At 42.1% G+C, this 15763-nt stretch overlaps 1 protein-coding gene across 1 annotated transcript; it reads left to right on the forward strand.

Moving 5' to 3' along the window:
• Positions 1–364: 364 nt before the first annotated feature.
• LOC311492968 (high affinity immunoglobulin epsilon receptor subunit alpha-like) lies at positions 365–15523 on the forward strand (the record flags this gene model as incomplete). The annotated part of the gene is made up of 7 exons (XM_084551435.1): positions 365–434; positions 8787–9071; positions 9151–9396; positions 10405–10506; positions 11833–11934; positions 13225–13311; positions 15480–15523. 7 exons carry the CDS (start codon positions 365–367, stop codon positions 15521–15523), a joined length of 936 nt encoding a protein of 311 aa, XP_084407561.1.
• Positions 15524–15763: the final 240 nt, after the last annotated feature.

Here is a 15763-nt window from a genome sequence, read left to right on the forward strand (position 1 = left end):
TTACAACTTAACATTTCATATGATCTGTGATGCTGACTGCCTTGTGAGCAATTTAGAGGCAAAGTGGCCTGGCTCAGTGCACGACTCCAGAGTCTTTCGGGCTAGACCAATTTACGAGTGGCTTTCACAAGGTAAGCCACACATTTTTTTTTATTTGTACTGTAAGCACCTTGGACATCGTGTGTGTAACTCTGCTGTGTTTTCTAAATGATATCTTGTATTGTCAGGTGAATTCTCTGGTGTGCTGCTGGGAGACTAAGGATACGCCTGCAAGTCATTCCTCTTGACTCCCCTTGCGGACCCCCAAACCCCACCACAGCAGGCCTACAACCATGCACACAATAAAACAAGGGCTCGAATCGAGATGACATTCGACCTTCTGAAATCTGGGTTTCAGTGCCTGCACTACCTGAGGGTTCCCCCGGACACGGCCTGTGACGTTATGGCTGCATGTGTAGTACTGCATAACATTGCAGGCCCCCCGAGTGGCTGTTGATGTTGACTGGGGAAATGCTCCCATCTTCCCAGACAACACTAATGGCAGACTCGTGAGGGAGCAATATATTGCAAGTTTTTTCACTTAATTTTTGGATTTAGCCTCTTTAGTTAATAAAAGATCTTAAATGTCACTTTTTGTTGTGTGCATTTTGCTTAGCATTGGTGGCTCTTTTAAATTCTACTTTACATTCATGAAAGAGGGAGGACACCACAATGTTTTCTAGTTTTTTAAAAAAACAAAAACAAATTATTGATTGATTTATTGATTTGATTGTGTTCCATGTGCAGTAGTGCTACAATATGTACCTTGTATGAAGCGGACAGCTTCTGTGGCTGGGACAGAGTCGGTTACTGTCGCTCCCAGATCCCCTCCATCACTGGCCTCCCCATGGGTGCAGATCCTGGGGGGGATGGGGGGGACATGTCCCCCCCAAATTTGTGAAAAACATGAATTGTCCCCCCCAATAAAAATTATTCGAAATTGAACAAATGTATTTTCAGAATTCACATTCTTCACATTTTACATTCACATCTAAAAAGAAATGATTGGTATGGTGCCATGGTATGAGTTGCATACCGACAAAAAACAAAAATCACTTTTGTGTCCCCCCCAATCCTGACATCGGATCTACACCCCTGGGCCTCCCTTTATTTAAAGTCACTTACCAGCCTGCAAAATGTTCTTCTATTTAATTTTAACTTGCTGCCAGGCCCTTTTATGGCCAGACAAGTTTGTTCTTTATTAAAGATAAAATAGATAAAAACTTAACATGAGAAAAATAGATTAAACACACACATTGTGGATACTTGTTTGCACTACATTTCCTGAGTAACTTGAAAAGTAACTCCTTTAGTCCTTTTTAATTGTAGCCTAATTATGACGGTTCCAATGGAGCACTGTTTATTAATTGTACAGTTTTGGACTACTTACGCATTAAGCCGGTCCGCTATTGTCTGCCAGCAGTGGCGGCTGGTGAATTTTGTATTAGGGGGGGCGCAAAGTTTGTAAATCAAACCCCTGTAGGGGGCTCTGGGGGCATCCTCCCCCAGTAGATTTTTGTGATTTTCACGTACAAACTAAGCATTCTGGTGCATTCTGACAAAATAATAAAGACAAAATAGAACATCTCCTTACAAAGACAAATGGGGCCATGGAACTAAGTTTTAACTTAATTTGTTTGCCTTGTAAAATCCAGCAAGTTTAAAAGTGCTAATACATCAAACATTTTAATCGCATATAAATATTTGACCTGAGAACAGTGAGAAGTTATTTTTTCATATGGATTTTTAGTATACCATTGAATAATGACTGAAATTTCCCATCCACGGGGCCAACCAAAGCGGTTTCATCAGCTTCTTCGTTCATGTTCACTGTTGTTTGTAGTCTGAAGTAATGAATGCTAGTTGGTGCTACAGTATAATCGGTCCGCCGAACTCATCCAGTGAGAAACGTTCCGCGGTGCAAAAATAAGTGTGATTAAAATGCGTAAAAAATGATTAACCCGTTATTTTTGTGTAATTAATTAATCTTAATTAACAAGTTAAAGTCCCGGCCCTAGTTTTAAGTCCTTCATCCCCGTTGTAGTCCATAACATCTCTGTCCCGGGACTTTGAAACAGCACGCAGGGGAAACAAAAAAAGCCGTTTAGCATACACGTTTGAGGTGAAGCTCCTTGTGTATGTCCTCCCACAATCAGTAGCCTGCTGCGAAATGTTTAAGTCCGAACAGTCGGGTCCCAACTCCTTCATCATTTTCTTCTCCACATAGATATATATATATACCAGAGCCCGTCCACCATATTATTATATTATATTCGTCTACCATATTAGACGTTCTCTGGTATATACAGTCAATTCAGCCGACCGACGAAAATTGCGCGAATGTTTCCTGATGGACGTGATTGATTGATGAATTGTCCAATCAAGCAGCCATCTCTTTGCTCAGTTACGTATGACGCAAGCGCGTTAGGGCGAGCCCCAAATCCTCACTGAAAATGCATTGAAGGCTCATTTTCCGAAAAAAAAAGTTTTAACATGAGAGTCAATGGGAGAAGCTGGGGCGGTTTTCCACGTTGATGAATTCGCCCAGAGAGGCGGGACCATTTGAAACGCGACTTGAACCTGACGATTCTGATTGGACAATGACAGATAATATGTCTAGAACACTGAAAACTACTTTTGCTGTGATAGAATTTGTAAAAAAAAAAATCCTCTTTCTCCCAGCTGGTAGGGCGTCGCCCAAATCGCCCCTATACACCATCCGCCCCTGTCTGCCAGGCTTTCTCGCGTTGTTTAATTATGGCAATAGTATTGCCTTTTTTCATATTGAATCTTTCACCTCTTCGTAAAACTGCATCAGGCGCTGTTGTTCCGCGGCTGTGAAATATGACGCGCGACTTTTATCTATGTTCTCATCATTAGGCGCGTTCGACTTCATGCAGATCTGTGCAGATCTGACTTGACGTGATGCATGCTGGGTAGAACAAGTTAATTTTAACCAATCATATTCGAGATCTATGAGCATAACAACCCAGCATGCATCACGTCAAGTCAGATCTGCACAGATCTGCATGAAGTCGAACGCGCCTAGTGATTCTGTGAGCGATCGCGAGGTCTGTTTAAGTATCCCGTGAACGCGCACTTATCCCAGCTACACTATATTACCAAAAGTATTCGCTCACCTGCCTTTACTCATTCTATGAACTGAAGTGCCATCCCATTCCTAACTCATAGAATTCAATATGATGTCGGTCCACCTTTTGCAGCTATTACAGCTTCAACTCTTCTGGGAAGACTGTCCACAAGGTTGAGGAGAGTGTTTATAGGAATTTTTGACCATTCTTCCAAAAGCGCATTGGTGAGGTCACACACTGATGTTGGTCGAGAAGGCCTGGCTCTCAGTCTCCGCTCTAATTCATCCCAAAGGTGTTCTATCGGGTTCAGGTCAGGACTCTGTGCAGGCCAGTCAAGTTCATCCACACCAGACTCTGTCATCCACGTCTTTATGGACCTTGCTTTGTGCACTGGTGCACAGTCATGTTGGAAGAGGAAGGGGCCCGCTCCAAACTGTTCCCACAAGGTTGGGAGCATGGAATTGTCCAAAATGTTTTGGTATCCTGAAGCATTCAATGTTCCTTTCACTGGAACTAAGGGGCCAAGCCCAGCTCCTGAAAAACAACCCCATACCATAATTCCTCCTCCACCAAATTTCACAGTTGGCACAATGCAATCTGAAATGTACCGTTCTCCTGGCAACCTCCAAACCCAGACTCGTCCATCAGATTGCCAGATGGTAAAGCGTGATTCATCACTCCAGAGAACGCGTCTCCACTGCTCTAGAGGCCAGTGGCGGCGTGCTTTACACCATTGCATCCGACGCCTTGCATTGCACTTGGTGATGTGTGGCTTGGCTGCAGCTGCTCGGCCATGGAAACCCATTCCATGAAGCTCTCTGCGTAATGTACTTGGGCTAATCTGAAGGTCACATGAAGTTTGTAGCTCTGTAGCAATTGACTGTGCAGAAAGTCGGCGACCTCTTTGCACTATGCGCTTCAGCATCCGCTGACCCCTCTCCGTCACTTTACGTGGCCTACCACTTCGTGGCTGAGTTGCTGTTTTTCCCAAACGCTTCCATTTTGTTATAATAGAGCTGACAGTTGACTGTGGAATATTTAGGAGCGAGGAAATTTCACGACTGGATTTGTTGCACAAGTGGCATCCTATGACAGTTCCACGCTGGAATTCACTGAGCTCCTGAGAGCGGCCCATTCTTTCACAAATGTCTTGTTTCACAGTCTGCATGCCTGAGTGCTTGAATTTATACACCTGGGGCCAGGCCAAGTGATTAGAACACCTGATTCTGATCATTTGAATGGGTGGGCGAATACTTTTGGTAATATAGTGTATCTTCATCTGGTTTAACATAGCCGAGCCTTTTAATCCTGGCTCGGCAAACGTGCAACCAATTAAGCCAGGATGCGCCGAGCAGGCTAAGTCAAGCCGCGCTTGCTCAATTATCCTGGATTTCTTTATTCTAGTTTTGTGCAATACCCCTCTGGTGATCTTCTTGTTCCTCACATCACTCTGTATCCTTCACTTCAGACAGATATCAGACAGATGGCCGATCTGGTACTGAAGGAGTTATGTATGTAAGAATACCCTGCTATACACAGAACGGTTTTGTGATTTCAAAGAACCTAAAACAGTCTGCAAATAAAACACTGCACGGTGCAGAAAAAGAAAGTGATGTAATACGTTTTCTCAAGTGACGGACATCCAATTCTTTTTAACAATTCTCAACTCTCTCGTCATCTGTCTTTGTCTCTTCTGCTGAACCCCTGCGTGTAGTATTCTGTTTGACCACCAACAGGACCAGGTAAACAGCCTGGTCCTGACTGGAGATCAGCTCCTTAGATGAACACAGCAGGAGGAAACAAGGACAAACATGAATACAAGTCAGACAGCTCATTTATGCCCTCCCCCTGAGTCCGGGTAATTTAAGTCAAAGTTCCCAAGACTGAACTCAGCTGAGACCCATCAGAAATCTGTTCCTATAATAAGAGACAAGAAGATGGAGGAGGAGCTTCAACATTTAGAGGAAGAACTCTGATCAAACCACTTCCTGGTTCGGACTAGAACTCTGGAAACGCTGCCCCTCCATCCACCCTGGATTACACTCAAGTATCATAAGTAAAAGTAAAGTACAAAGTATTTTTATAGCACGCATAAAAAGAAGCAAAACGACCAAAAATGGTTCCCCTTGTTCTCTTTATTTCACTTTCAGGTGAATGAAATAGATGGTATGATAAAACAAAAACAAAAAAACACTTGTAGAGTGAGGGAATCAAGTGTCTCGTGTCTGCCTTAGAACACAAAAAAGTTCCTCCTATCTCCTCGTCACGGGTGACTGTCATCTTCTACCGAAGGAGATGCTGTCAGTGTGGTAACATCTTCCGTGTCTTCCTCATCAGCGTTACTGCGGAGGTAGCCATGTTAATGTTCGCAGCCTCGCGCATTAGTGGTGGGCGGATCGATCCAAATCAGTACCAACATTGGTATCGAGATTGATCGATACCAATGTAATGAGATCGATACTTACGTTTCAGTTTCTCTCGTTTTATTAAAGACCAACTCACCTGCCCACAGACCCCTGAAAGGAAGAAAAAAGTGCACTAAAGGGGAGAAATGTTGTCTTATTTTTGTATTGTATTGTACTTCCTAAACACTAAACACCTAACATTTATAATACTAGTGCAGTGCCCGTCGGAAGTATGTATTCCTATAGTGGGAGCCTACAGGTGCTGTGTATGAGGATTAGTGGAAATATTAGAGCGGAGAAAACCTATTTTACCGATATATTTTACATTTCTTACCCAAACAACGTCAAACTTAGCAATGCACATCTTCGTGCCCGTAGCGAGACACCTGCCCAGTTTCAAATCAATCGGGCCAACGGTTCGCGAGATATGCGTACTACAGACACAGACACAGACACACACACACACACACACACAGACGCTTCTTGATTTATAGATAGATGGCGGACTACATGCTAGTTTTCCTGCTGGAGAACATATTGAGCCTATTAGGGTTACCAGGGCAAAATATCATTTCTCCTTGAGTTTGGTTTCTTCTAAAGCCGATTTGTAAACAGTGCTCAAGATTTGTGCGCATGCTCCGCCTCTTCCTCTCATAACATAATGTCCCATACCGTATCAGTCTCAGAAGATGATTGGGGATGAAGAACGTTTTTTGAGGAGTAAATTTTTAAAAGGCGCGGGTTATGTGAGCAGCGCTGTGTGTGGTGTCTGTCTCTAGGCAACAGTGACAGGGGGAGTGGCTACAGTCAGACGGAGCAGAAGAACGCGGTAAATGAGTAAATGCTTGTTTTAACGATATCTTTAGTGTTTATGGTCCAAAAACCACGAAACTTCGCGAACCATTTGGAAGATACATAGCAAATTTGAGGTGGATCGGATAAGTGGTTCGAGAGTTATGCGTGGAACAGACAAACAGAGTGACACACAGACAGACGTTCCTTGCATTATTAGATAGATTTGTTGTGGAGTGGTAAGTTTTGTTTTGTAAACTTTGTTTATTTAAGAAAAAAAATCCAGAAAGAAGTTCAATGAAGGGAGAGATTTAGTTTTATAACTGTATTGTAGTTTCTGAACACTCTGCCTCAAGTGATGTTTGTGTTGTTTCTGAACAAAAACTTTTACTGTGATAATAAAGTATTTTCTATTTACTTATAAACTTTGCCCAAATTCTGTACTGGATTTTAACTGGTTAATAATCCAAAAGGCAAAATCACTAAAACACTTAAAATGGCATGAAAATTCATTCAGACTGATAATACATCCACCTTAGTTATTAAAAAGTATCGATATTGGTATCGGCGATACTGGCCCTGTATTTACTTGGTATCGGATTGATACCAAATCTAGTGGTATTGCACACCTTTACCGCGCATCCCGCCCTTACCTCTAAACCTCGTGAGAGTACCGTACGTTGTTCCTCTCGGACACGCCCATTCCAATAATCCTTCGATGAGTAATTATATTTCTATTTTAATTTGTAACAAGTAACGAGGTGGCAAACATCAGTGACAGAGTAAAAGTATATATTTTAACTTTTATATGTAGTAGAGTAAGACGAAAAGTCCTGATTAAAAAAAAAACTCAAGTAAAGTACAGATACTCAAAAAAAAACTACTTAAGTAGTGTAACGAAGTACATCTACTTTGTTACTATACACCTCTGACAGTGACTGAGGTAAAGCCAGCCTCCACTTCTGAGAGTTGTCTATTCAAAGCATTACAGTAAACACATGCACAAACAGCCCTTCAAAATAAAACCTCCACTGAGAGGAATGTTACAATCATGACAATCTGTTGATGACAAATAAATAATATTCTATTGAAAATGTATAACTGCATTATTGACAATAATTATATGTTAACTGATAACAAAGAAGCTTCTGAACTGTAAAAATCTAGGTCTGTTTTAAACATGTATATAAGATTGTTTTTTTTTTTTGTTTTTAAAAAAACAAACAAACAAAAACATTCAATTAAGGGGTGGGCAGGGGTGGCAACAGGCCAAGTAAGGAAATCCAGATATATATGGACTGCATTTCCTTACTTGGCCTGTTACTGGGATAAATTAATAATTATATAATAATTTAATTATCCCAGTAACTTCAAGTTGACATTAAGAGGAGAATCTTTGTTTCCATAAATCAGTTCTTTTTCAGAATCATAGTAGACCATCTCAGGATCCTGTAAAGGTGATGTACACCTCCCTCTGCTGGTCAACACCTCATGTTATCAGTCTGCCACCTGGCTGTCCATTGAGGAACATTTAGTGTATTTGACCTAATTGTTCAGATGGTTTTATGTTTGTGAATGAACTGAGACATGTCGATGCAGTGACTTTAAATAACAGGGTTAGAGATGGTAGTTTAAAGTCTGTAATCAGGTTGAATCAATGGTTACATGTTTGGATATTAGGCACAATTAATCATTTAAGTCATTTTATTCCCTTATTGTCTTGTTCATTAGTTTTCATCAACAGACTGATTTACAGTGTAAAGAAACTGTCAAATAATGTGTTTGTTGTCAAAGTTATGAAACACTTGTATCATTTGTTTCTTTAAATACAAGTCTTCCTACCATAGAGAAAACCAGAGGCTCATATATGAGGAAGAGGGCGGGCTTTACTTGGTGTCACTGAGAAAAGATGAAAAAAGGTCAGACGAGTGAGAAGGACAATGAAGGAAACGTCTCTACAGCGTCTGCTCTGTAAGTCCACAATCTTTGACTGTTGATAACTGATGAAGGAGACATGAAAACTGATGGAAGCTGATGTTTAAAGACAAACGTCATCTGAAGTTTCTAGTCATAGTGTTTTACTAAACCTACAGTGTCTAGATTTCATTAAAATGAACTTTAACATCATGAGGACATTAGAAAGATAAGAGAAGAAATCCTCCATCGTCTCAGTTTTATATTAGTAGTCGTACATCCACCAGAGATCTTAGAGGAACCAGAGATGAATGAAACTCTTCTTGATGATTTAGTTGAACTCAAACTAACCTGAGTGTCATTTCTCTTTAGTTCTGAGCTCTCTGCTGTTCAGCACAACAAACCAAGGTTAGTCAACGTCTTCATTCACTTTAAACCTGTTCAATCCTCATCAGTATTACTCAGTAGAGTCAAAGCTTTCAGTCAACATCTCTCAGAGAAAAGACATTAAATGAATCATGTTGTTTCATCTGAACCCTCCCAGCTCGTCTGACTGTGAGTCCCAGCAGCTCTCAGGTCTTTAAAAGAGACTTTGTGTCTCTGAGCTGTGAGGAGGACGACAGCTCTGCTGGATGGACTCTGTGGAGAAACACCACCACAGGACAGAGAAACACCACCACAGGACAGAGGACTCAGTGTGGAGCTGGGTGGGGAAAACCAGCTGGTTCTTCCTGTACCATCAGTGGTGCTTCCACCAGGGACAGTGGAGTTTACTGGTGTGAGTCCAGAGAGGGAGCAACCAGTAACAGCATCAACCTCACTGTCTCTGGTAAGCTCAGACTGTGGAGTTAGTATTGATGAAGCTGTGTGGAAATGGATGAAATGCTGTAGTTTGTCTCTGTGTTGAGGTGGACCAGTGATCCTGCAGAGTCCTGTCCTCCCTGTGATGGAGGGAGATGACGTCACTCTGCTCTGTAAAACAGAGACCACTCCCTCCATCCTCTCAGCTGCTTTCTATAAAGATGGCTCCTTGATCAGGACTGAGTCTACAGGTCACATGACCATCCACCATGTTACCAGGTCTGATGAAGGCCTCTACAAGTGTCACATCAGGGGTCATGGAGAGTCTCCATCCAGCTGGATCACTGTCACAGGTGAGGAGGTCAGAGATGATTCTTCAGCAGCTTTCAACATTCACAATGAGACAATCAGTTCATTATTAGCTTTGCTTCATTCTAGAGACAAACATCACTGCACCTCCTGGTTCCTCTCCTCTCCACCCTGTGTTGTTGTCTCTTTCTTCTCTCTGTTCTCTGGTTCTTCTGGTTCTTCTGGTTCTCCTGGTGAGACGATGTGTTCATAGGAAACCTGAAGGTGAGACACAGACTTCTGGATTTTAAATGTTTGGATTTTGTTTAAATTACATTGTTGTTCATTTTGGTTCATTTCAGCTGATGGAGGAAACATCACGTACAGTGACGTCAAAATATCACGGAACAAGAAACAGCCAATCAGACAGAGCAGAGGTAGAGTTGTTATTATTATTATTATTATTATTCTGTTTTCATGTCTTTGTGAGGACATTGTCTGTTCAGTTTAGTGACCCCACTTTGGTAAGAATGAATTCTGTTATCTTGACAAAAGAGATGCTAGGAGGTTAATGATGAACACACAGATAATACTGTGGTTATGAGGACATCGTCAGTGATGCAGAAAGTGATGCTGCTTATAGACAGTTTAGTCTAAAAGTATATAAGTATTTATTCTTTGGTGAATGAGGTTTCAGTCTGTTGTCAGGGAGGTTTGTTCTCTGTTCCTGTGGTGAGTCTGTTAACAGAAGCTAACAGCTCTGTTTCCTGATTCTGATCTAAACATGGACCTGCTCATGGTTCACTACAGGACCATACATTAATCAATGATAATTAATGTGATTATTATATTAAATGAACTTTCTTCAGTATTATTCTCTGTTCTTTCAGTTTAATTTTCTTGTGACCTCAACTTTTTACCTTCCTCACATATAAACAGATTCAGATTTCTTTTTAATAAAGTCTTCTAGTGAGTAGAGATGGTGTGAGTGTCGTAGTACTCCCTGCAGCAGCAGTACTGCTATCAGCTGCAGTAGCTGCAGTAATGTCATGTGTATCCATTGTATTTTCCAGACAGTGATCCAGCTGCAGTCTACTCAGCAGTGAGGACACCACAAGACGTCACTTATGGACAAATATTCATCAGAGACAAGAAAGACAAGTCAGAGACCAGAGGTACAGCTGCTCTTCTTTCTCTCCACCATGGTTCACTACTACAGCTTTAGTCCAAGATGAATGCTAACACCTAATGCTAACACCAAATGCTAACATGCTGATGATCTTCATCATGTTCACATTCTTAGTAGCATGCTAACATTTCCTAGCATGAGGCTGATGTTATGTCATGACATTTGAAAGTTGAATCATATTCTTCCAACTGATCCCGAATCTGTTTCTGTTGTGACAATCCATCCAATAGTTACTGAGCTTTCAGTCTGGAGCTGATTCCAGAGAATAAAGAGACAGACTGATGAGAACAGAGATCCTCTGCTGGGAGTTTTCAGCCTCTCAAACTGTCTCTTGATCCAATTATTAATGTAGAACTTTAGAACTCTGCATGTAAAACCACAGCAGCAACTTCCTCCTGCTGACTGCACTGAACTGTGGTCTGATCAGATGGTGTGATAGTGTCACTTCTCAGTAAAGTGTGGTCTCCTTTGGCTGCTCTTAGTGTGTACATGTGTGACTTTTGTAGCTTGTTGTCAAATGTGTCCATTTGTAGAAATAGCAGCAAACTGTTTGTGGTCGTCCGCCTCTCTGTTTCACAAACATTTCCACCAGAGGTGTCAAGAAGAGAAAAAAACTGAAGAATTAATGTAATCTAATTTTACATAGAAATAATGAAATATTAATATAGCGACTATCCTGTCCTCCTGCAGTCACCCGTGCATGGGTGTGGGAGACTCTTTTTGACGCGCTCTTAATGACTCTCCATACGTTTGTTTGCGTTTGGGTGATGTTCCCATTTAATGATCAAAGTTACATCAAAAACATATTTATACTGATGCAAAGAAGAACAGATAGTGTGAAGATGTGATGCTATTGGAAAGCAAAAGAAAACTGAGGTGAGTGAGCCATGCAAGCGGTAAAACCTGCATGATCGTCCAACCCATGCCCCCTCGATTACCTGCACCCCTGCTTATAAAGAAAACGCTATACTGCCACCTGTGGAGACCTGACGTGACCCATGAAAAACAGACAAACAGATGTGTCTCCTACAATTAAACTACTGCACTAAATATACTAACAGTCCTGTAATCAGTTGTAGTGTCTGTAGTTTAATAAGGTTCTGAGCTAAAATAAAAAAGAAGAAGTGATTAGACACCAAATGGAGGAAGGAGTCTAGACGTCAGTGGTGGAGCAGAGTTAATAGATCTCTGGAAAGATCTCAGATGAATCTGAAGGAAAGAGTTTGGTTCCTGAATCTAACTGGTCTCTGTTTCTAGTCCCAATAATATTGACCAATCATATAATGTGATGTGTATCCATTGTATTTTCCAGACAATGATCCAGCTGCAGTCTACTCAGCAGTGACGACACCACAAGACGTCACTTATGGACAAATATTCATCAGAGACAAGAAAGACAAGTCAAAGACCAGAGGTACAGCTTTAGTCTTCAGTCTGAGCTCAGTTAAACCCAGCTAGAGTCAGCTGTTTAATAACCACTGACCTGAAACACCTGATCATCTACTGGTTGATTTTTGATTGACATCGTTTGTTAGTTTGTTTCTAGACAACAAGACTTTAGCTCAGATCAGATGGACTGTCTGATCTCTGTGTGAAACATCAGACTCTACATGTAAAACCACACCAGTGAGTTTCCAGTGAACTGTGGCTGAGTGTGATGGTGTGACTACACCACTTCACTATAGCATGGTCTGATTTAGACTAGGGTTTAATCCCGGGAAATCTGATCAAGACTATTTCCCGATTCCCGGGAAAGGTTATGACGGGAAACGGGAAATATATATTTATTTTTTGTTACACGTGCGCTTCTATTGTTGTGTTACGTTAACGTTGAATTCAGTGCAGCAGTAGGCTATAGCCTAGAAATCCACGCACCCTAGCGGCAGCAAACGTCATTTGCAGCAGTAGGCTACCAACCTCCTAATGATGTCTGCCGCCAGCTTTGTTAGGCCGTAAGGTGAACCCTGTTTTCGTTTCATCCCGCTCCACAGTCTGGCATCTACACAATCTTTAGTTCATAAAACAGAACGAGTCGTGCTAAGCTGCCCATAAAAAGTTCGTCGCAAAAATTCCAGTCGATTGCCGATGAGTCTATGTTTTATGCAGAACTAGTTTCTTCAGAGCGTAATAAGATCTTGGTCGCAAGTGGTGGCACGGTTGGTCATGTGATCGTTCTACACCAATACGGTAGCTGCTTTTTGGCAGATAGGCTGTCACGCACGCAGCTCACTTGATCACGCAGCAGAATTGATCATTGCAAACTTTGTTGATATGGACATAAACTGTGTTTCTTGCCCTAATAATGTTACAAATAATATAAAACATGCTGGGAACGCATATTTGAATGATATCGATACATTACTTGGGCAAAAACAACAACAACAAAAAACAGCTGTTTCCCGGGATTCCCGGGAAATGGGTCGTCTTTTCCCGGGATCCGATTCATCTAATTTTCGGGAAAAATATTAAACCCTAATTTAGACTGTGATAGCGTCTATTTATGATTTGATGACGTGGACTGTGAAGAGGAATGAAGCAGCTCTGTCTTCTTTCCTCTTGAAAGACAACATGCAAATGAATGACATAATTACTCTTATTATTCTCTTTACTGTATGTGCTACAGTACTACACGTAGTAAATATACAGTACTGCTATTAGCTGCAGTAGCTGCAGTAATGTGATGTGTATCCATTGTATTTTCCAGACAGTGATCCAGCTGCAGTCTACTCAGCAGTGAGGACAGAGAACATCATGTATGGACAAATAGACATCAGACCAAAAAGGACCAGAGGTACAGCTGCTCTTTACTTTCAACTGAGGACAGAGATTCCAGTCACTAAGCTAAGCTAAGCTAAGCTAAGCACATCTTGACTCAAGTTCTGAGCTGTAAAAAGAGTTGTGATATGAGACTTGTCTTTACATGAAGGTTAATGTCATTAGAGTAATAAACTAAACACTAAACATAAACTGTCTCTGGCAGCAGGTCTCCATCCAAATGTAGCACAAATCTGAACCAGTTTCAACAAAGGTGTTGGAGTCACATTCTTTACTGACATGTCTGGACTGACTGACTTCTGGCTCCAAAACTAAAACAAGATGGTGGCTTTAAACACATTTTTTTGTGTTTGTCAAGTGTAAAGACTTTCAAAACATTGACAACTTTCAAAACTGTTTCCTCGTGGTGAAACATGTTCAGTTTGGCGTCTTGTTGACTCTTCATTGTAGACAGTTGCTGTTTCTAAGTCTCACAGCTTTTCTGTCAGGGTGCTAGAAGCTCTGACCAGTTGTCTGACCTCATGCAAAGATATTCAGTTTACGGCTCCCACCCAATCTGTAAGGGAGAACAAATGTCACTGTGATGTCCAGGGTGACCCACTCATAGTAGACAAACACTTGGACGGTTCACACAGACGGTTGAAGAGAGTGTCTCTATGGAAGCATCATGATTGTGAGTCTGTGTTGCAGCTGTTCAGGTCTGAATTCATTAATACACAGGATAAGATGTTATAATCCCTTGTGCCAAGATCCAGGGCAAAACACATTTAGAGGCCCTGTTCAACTGAGAAACCCTAACAAACCTACAGCAATATAATATGACACTTAACCTACAATCTAAATAAACTAAGTTGCTGCCAACTTGTTTGGCCCACTTAGCAGCTAACCAAAGAAATATCGCTACCAACCAACATGAAGACATCAGGAACCTGGCCTAGTCAACAGCAGTATGCAGCATGTCATTGGGGTTTTCAAGTGGGCACCTTCCTTCACCGATGTTTCGTTAAGTTAGGCCCACGACACCTCAAGAAGGCTTAACAGTGACTTCCAGCGTCCTGGAGTCACCCCCCTCCACGCTGCCACTGCACAACCCTGTTTATCTCACCATTCAGTGACTATCAACAACTAAAATTTCAATCATTAGCCTAGTCCTTTTATGAACCATGACCCAAACAAACAAATCTATCATAATTTACAAATACTAAAGTCACGCAGCCATCCTTACCTTTAGCTAGTTCCCCAGCTAGCATGCTTCCTACGTGTCCATAGCCACTCACTCGCTCTCTCTGCTGCCAGGGACATGTTACATACCGCAGTCCTCTGGCTTTTCCCCCGTATACCCAGCTCACTCAGAAGAGCAATCGCCACAAATCCACGGCAGCCCACTTCTACCGGGCGGACATAAGCCTTCCATCCATTCTGCTCTGCATCTGCTGCTAACTCTGCATACTTAGCTCTCTTACGCTCGTTAGCCTCCTCAACTCTATCTTCCCACGGAACAGTCAGCTCTATGAAATAGACTACTTTCTCTGGCTCAGACCACAACAGCAGATCTGCCCGTAGTCGAGTGCTAGCTATCTCGGTTGGAATAACCAGTTGTCCATTTAAGTCCGCCTTCATCTCCCAGGCTCCTCCTACTCTTAGCTGTCCCGTGTTATGCCTGATGCCTGCTGGTCTAGCCTTTTCTCCCTCCCGTACAAACTTAATACATCTGTCCTCTCTGTTAATGGCCGTGGAATTTACATTCACCCGTTTTTCCTCAATTGCAGCTGCTAAACATTTCAGTACCTGATTGTGACACCAGGTAAAACGTCCTTGGGAAAGACTAACCTTACAACCTGTCAGAATATGTCTAAGCGTGCAGACACAAGTGCACAGTGGACAGGCATTATCCTCACCTACCCACTGGTTTAGGTTCTGGGGAGTTGGCAGCACATCATAAGTAGCCCCTAACATAAATCTAATCCTGCTAGCCTCCATGCTCCAAAGCTCTCTCCACTTCAACTTCCTTTTCTCCACACTCTCCCAGTTCACCCACTGACCCTGCTTAGCCTGCGACACTGCCTTAGTGCATCTAACTGCTTCCTGAATTCTGATCTGAGGTGTATGTTGAATCTCTGGTAGAAACCCTGTGATCTAACAACAGTGTTTGATTTACTCTGAACTGTGTGTGTCTGTGTTCAGAGGTTCCACCAGAGCCAGAGGTCGTCTACTCTTCACTGAAGTAGTCCAAGAGTCCACCCACTGATGTCCAGCTGCTGGACTCTGACTGGTCCCCTCAGCCTCTCAGACCACGTCTAAGGGTCTCAGTAGGTAGGGTGGTCTTGTCAGGCAGCAAGACACTGAAGTCCAAGTAGCTCCCAGTGTTGAATGTGTGGATAAATGTGACTGTACCAACAGGTACACAAGTCCTGTGTACTGAACCAGACTCATACAGATTAACAGCTTATTATGAACATGTGTTTTAC

Source organism: Chelon labrosus (genome assembly GCF_963514085.1).
Source record: "Chelon labrosus genome assembly, chromosome: 1".
Taxonomy (NCBI): domain Eukaryota; kingdom Metazoa; phylum Chordata; class Actinopteri; order Mugiliformes; family Mugilidae; genus Chelon; species Chelon labrosus.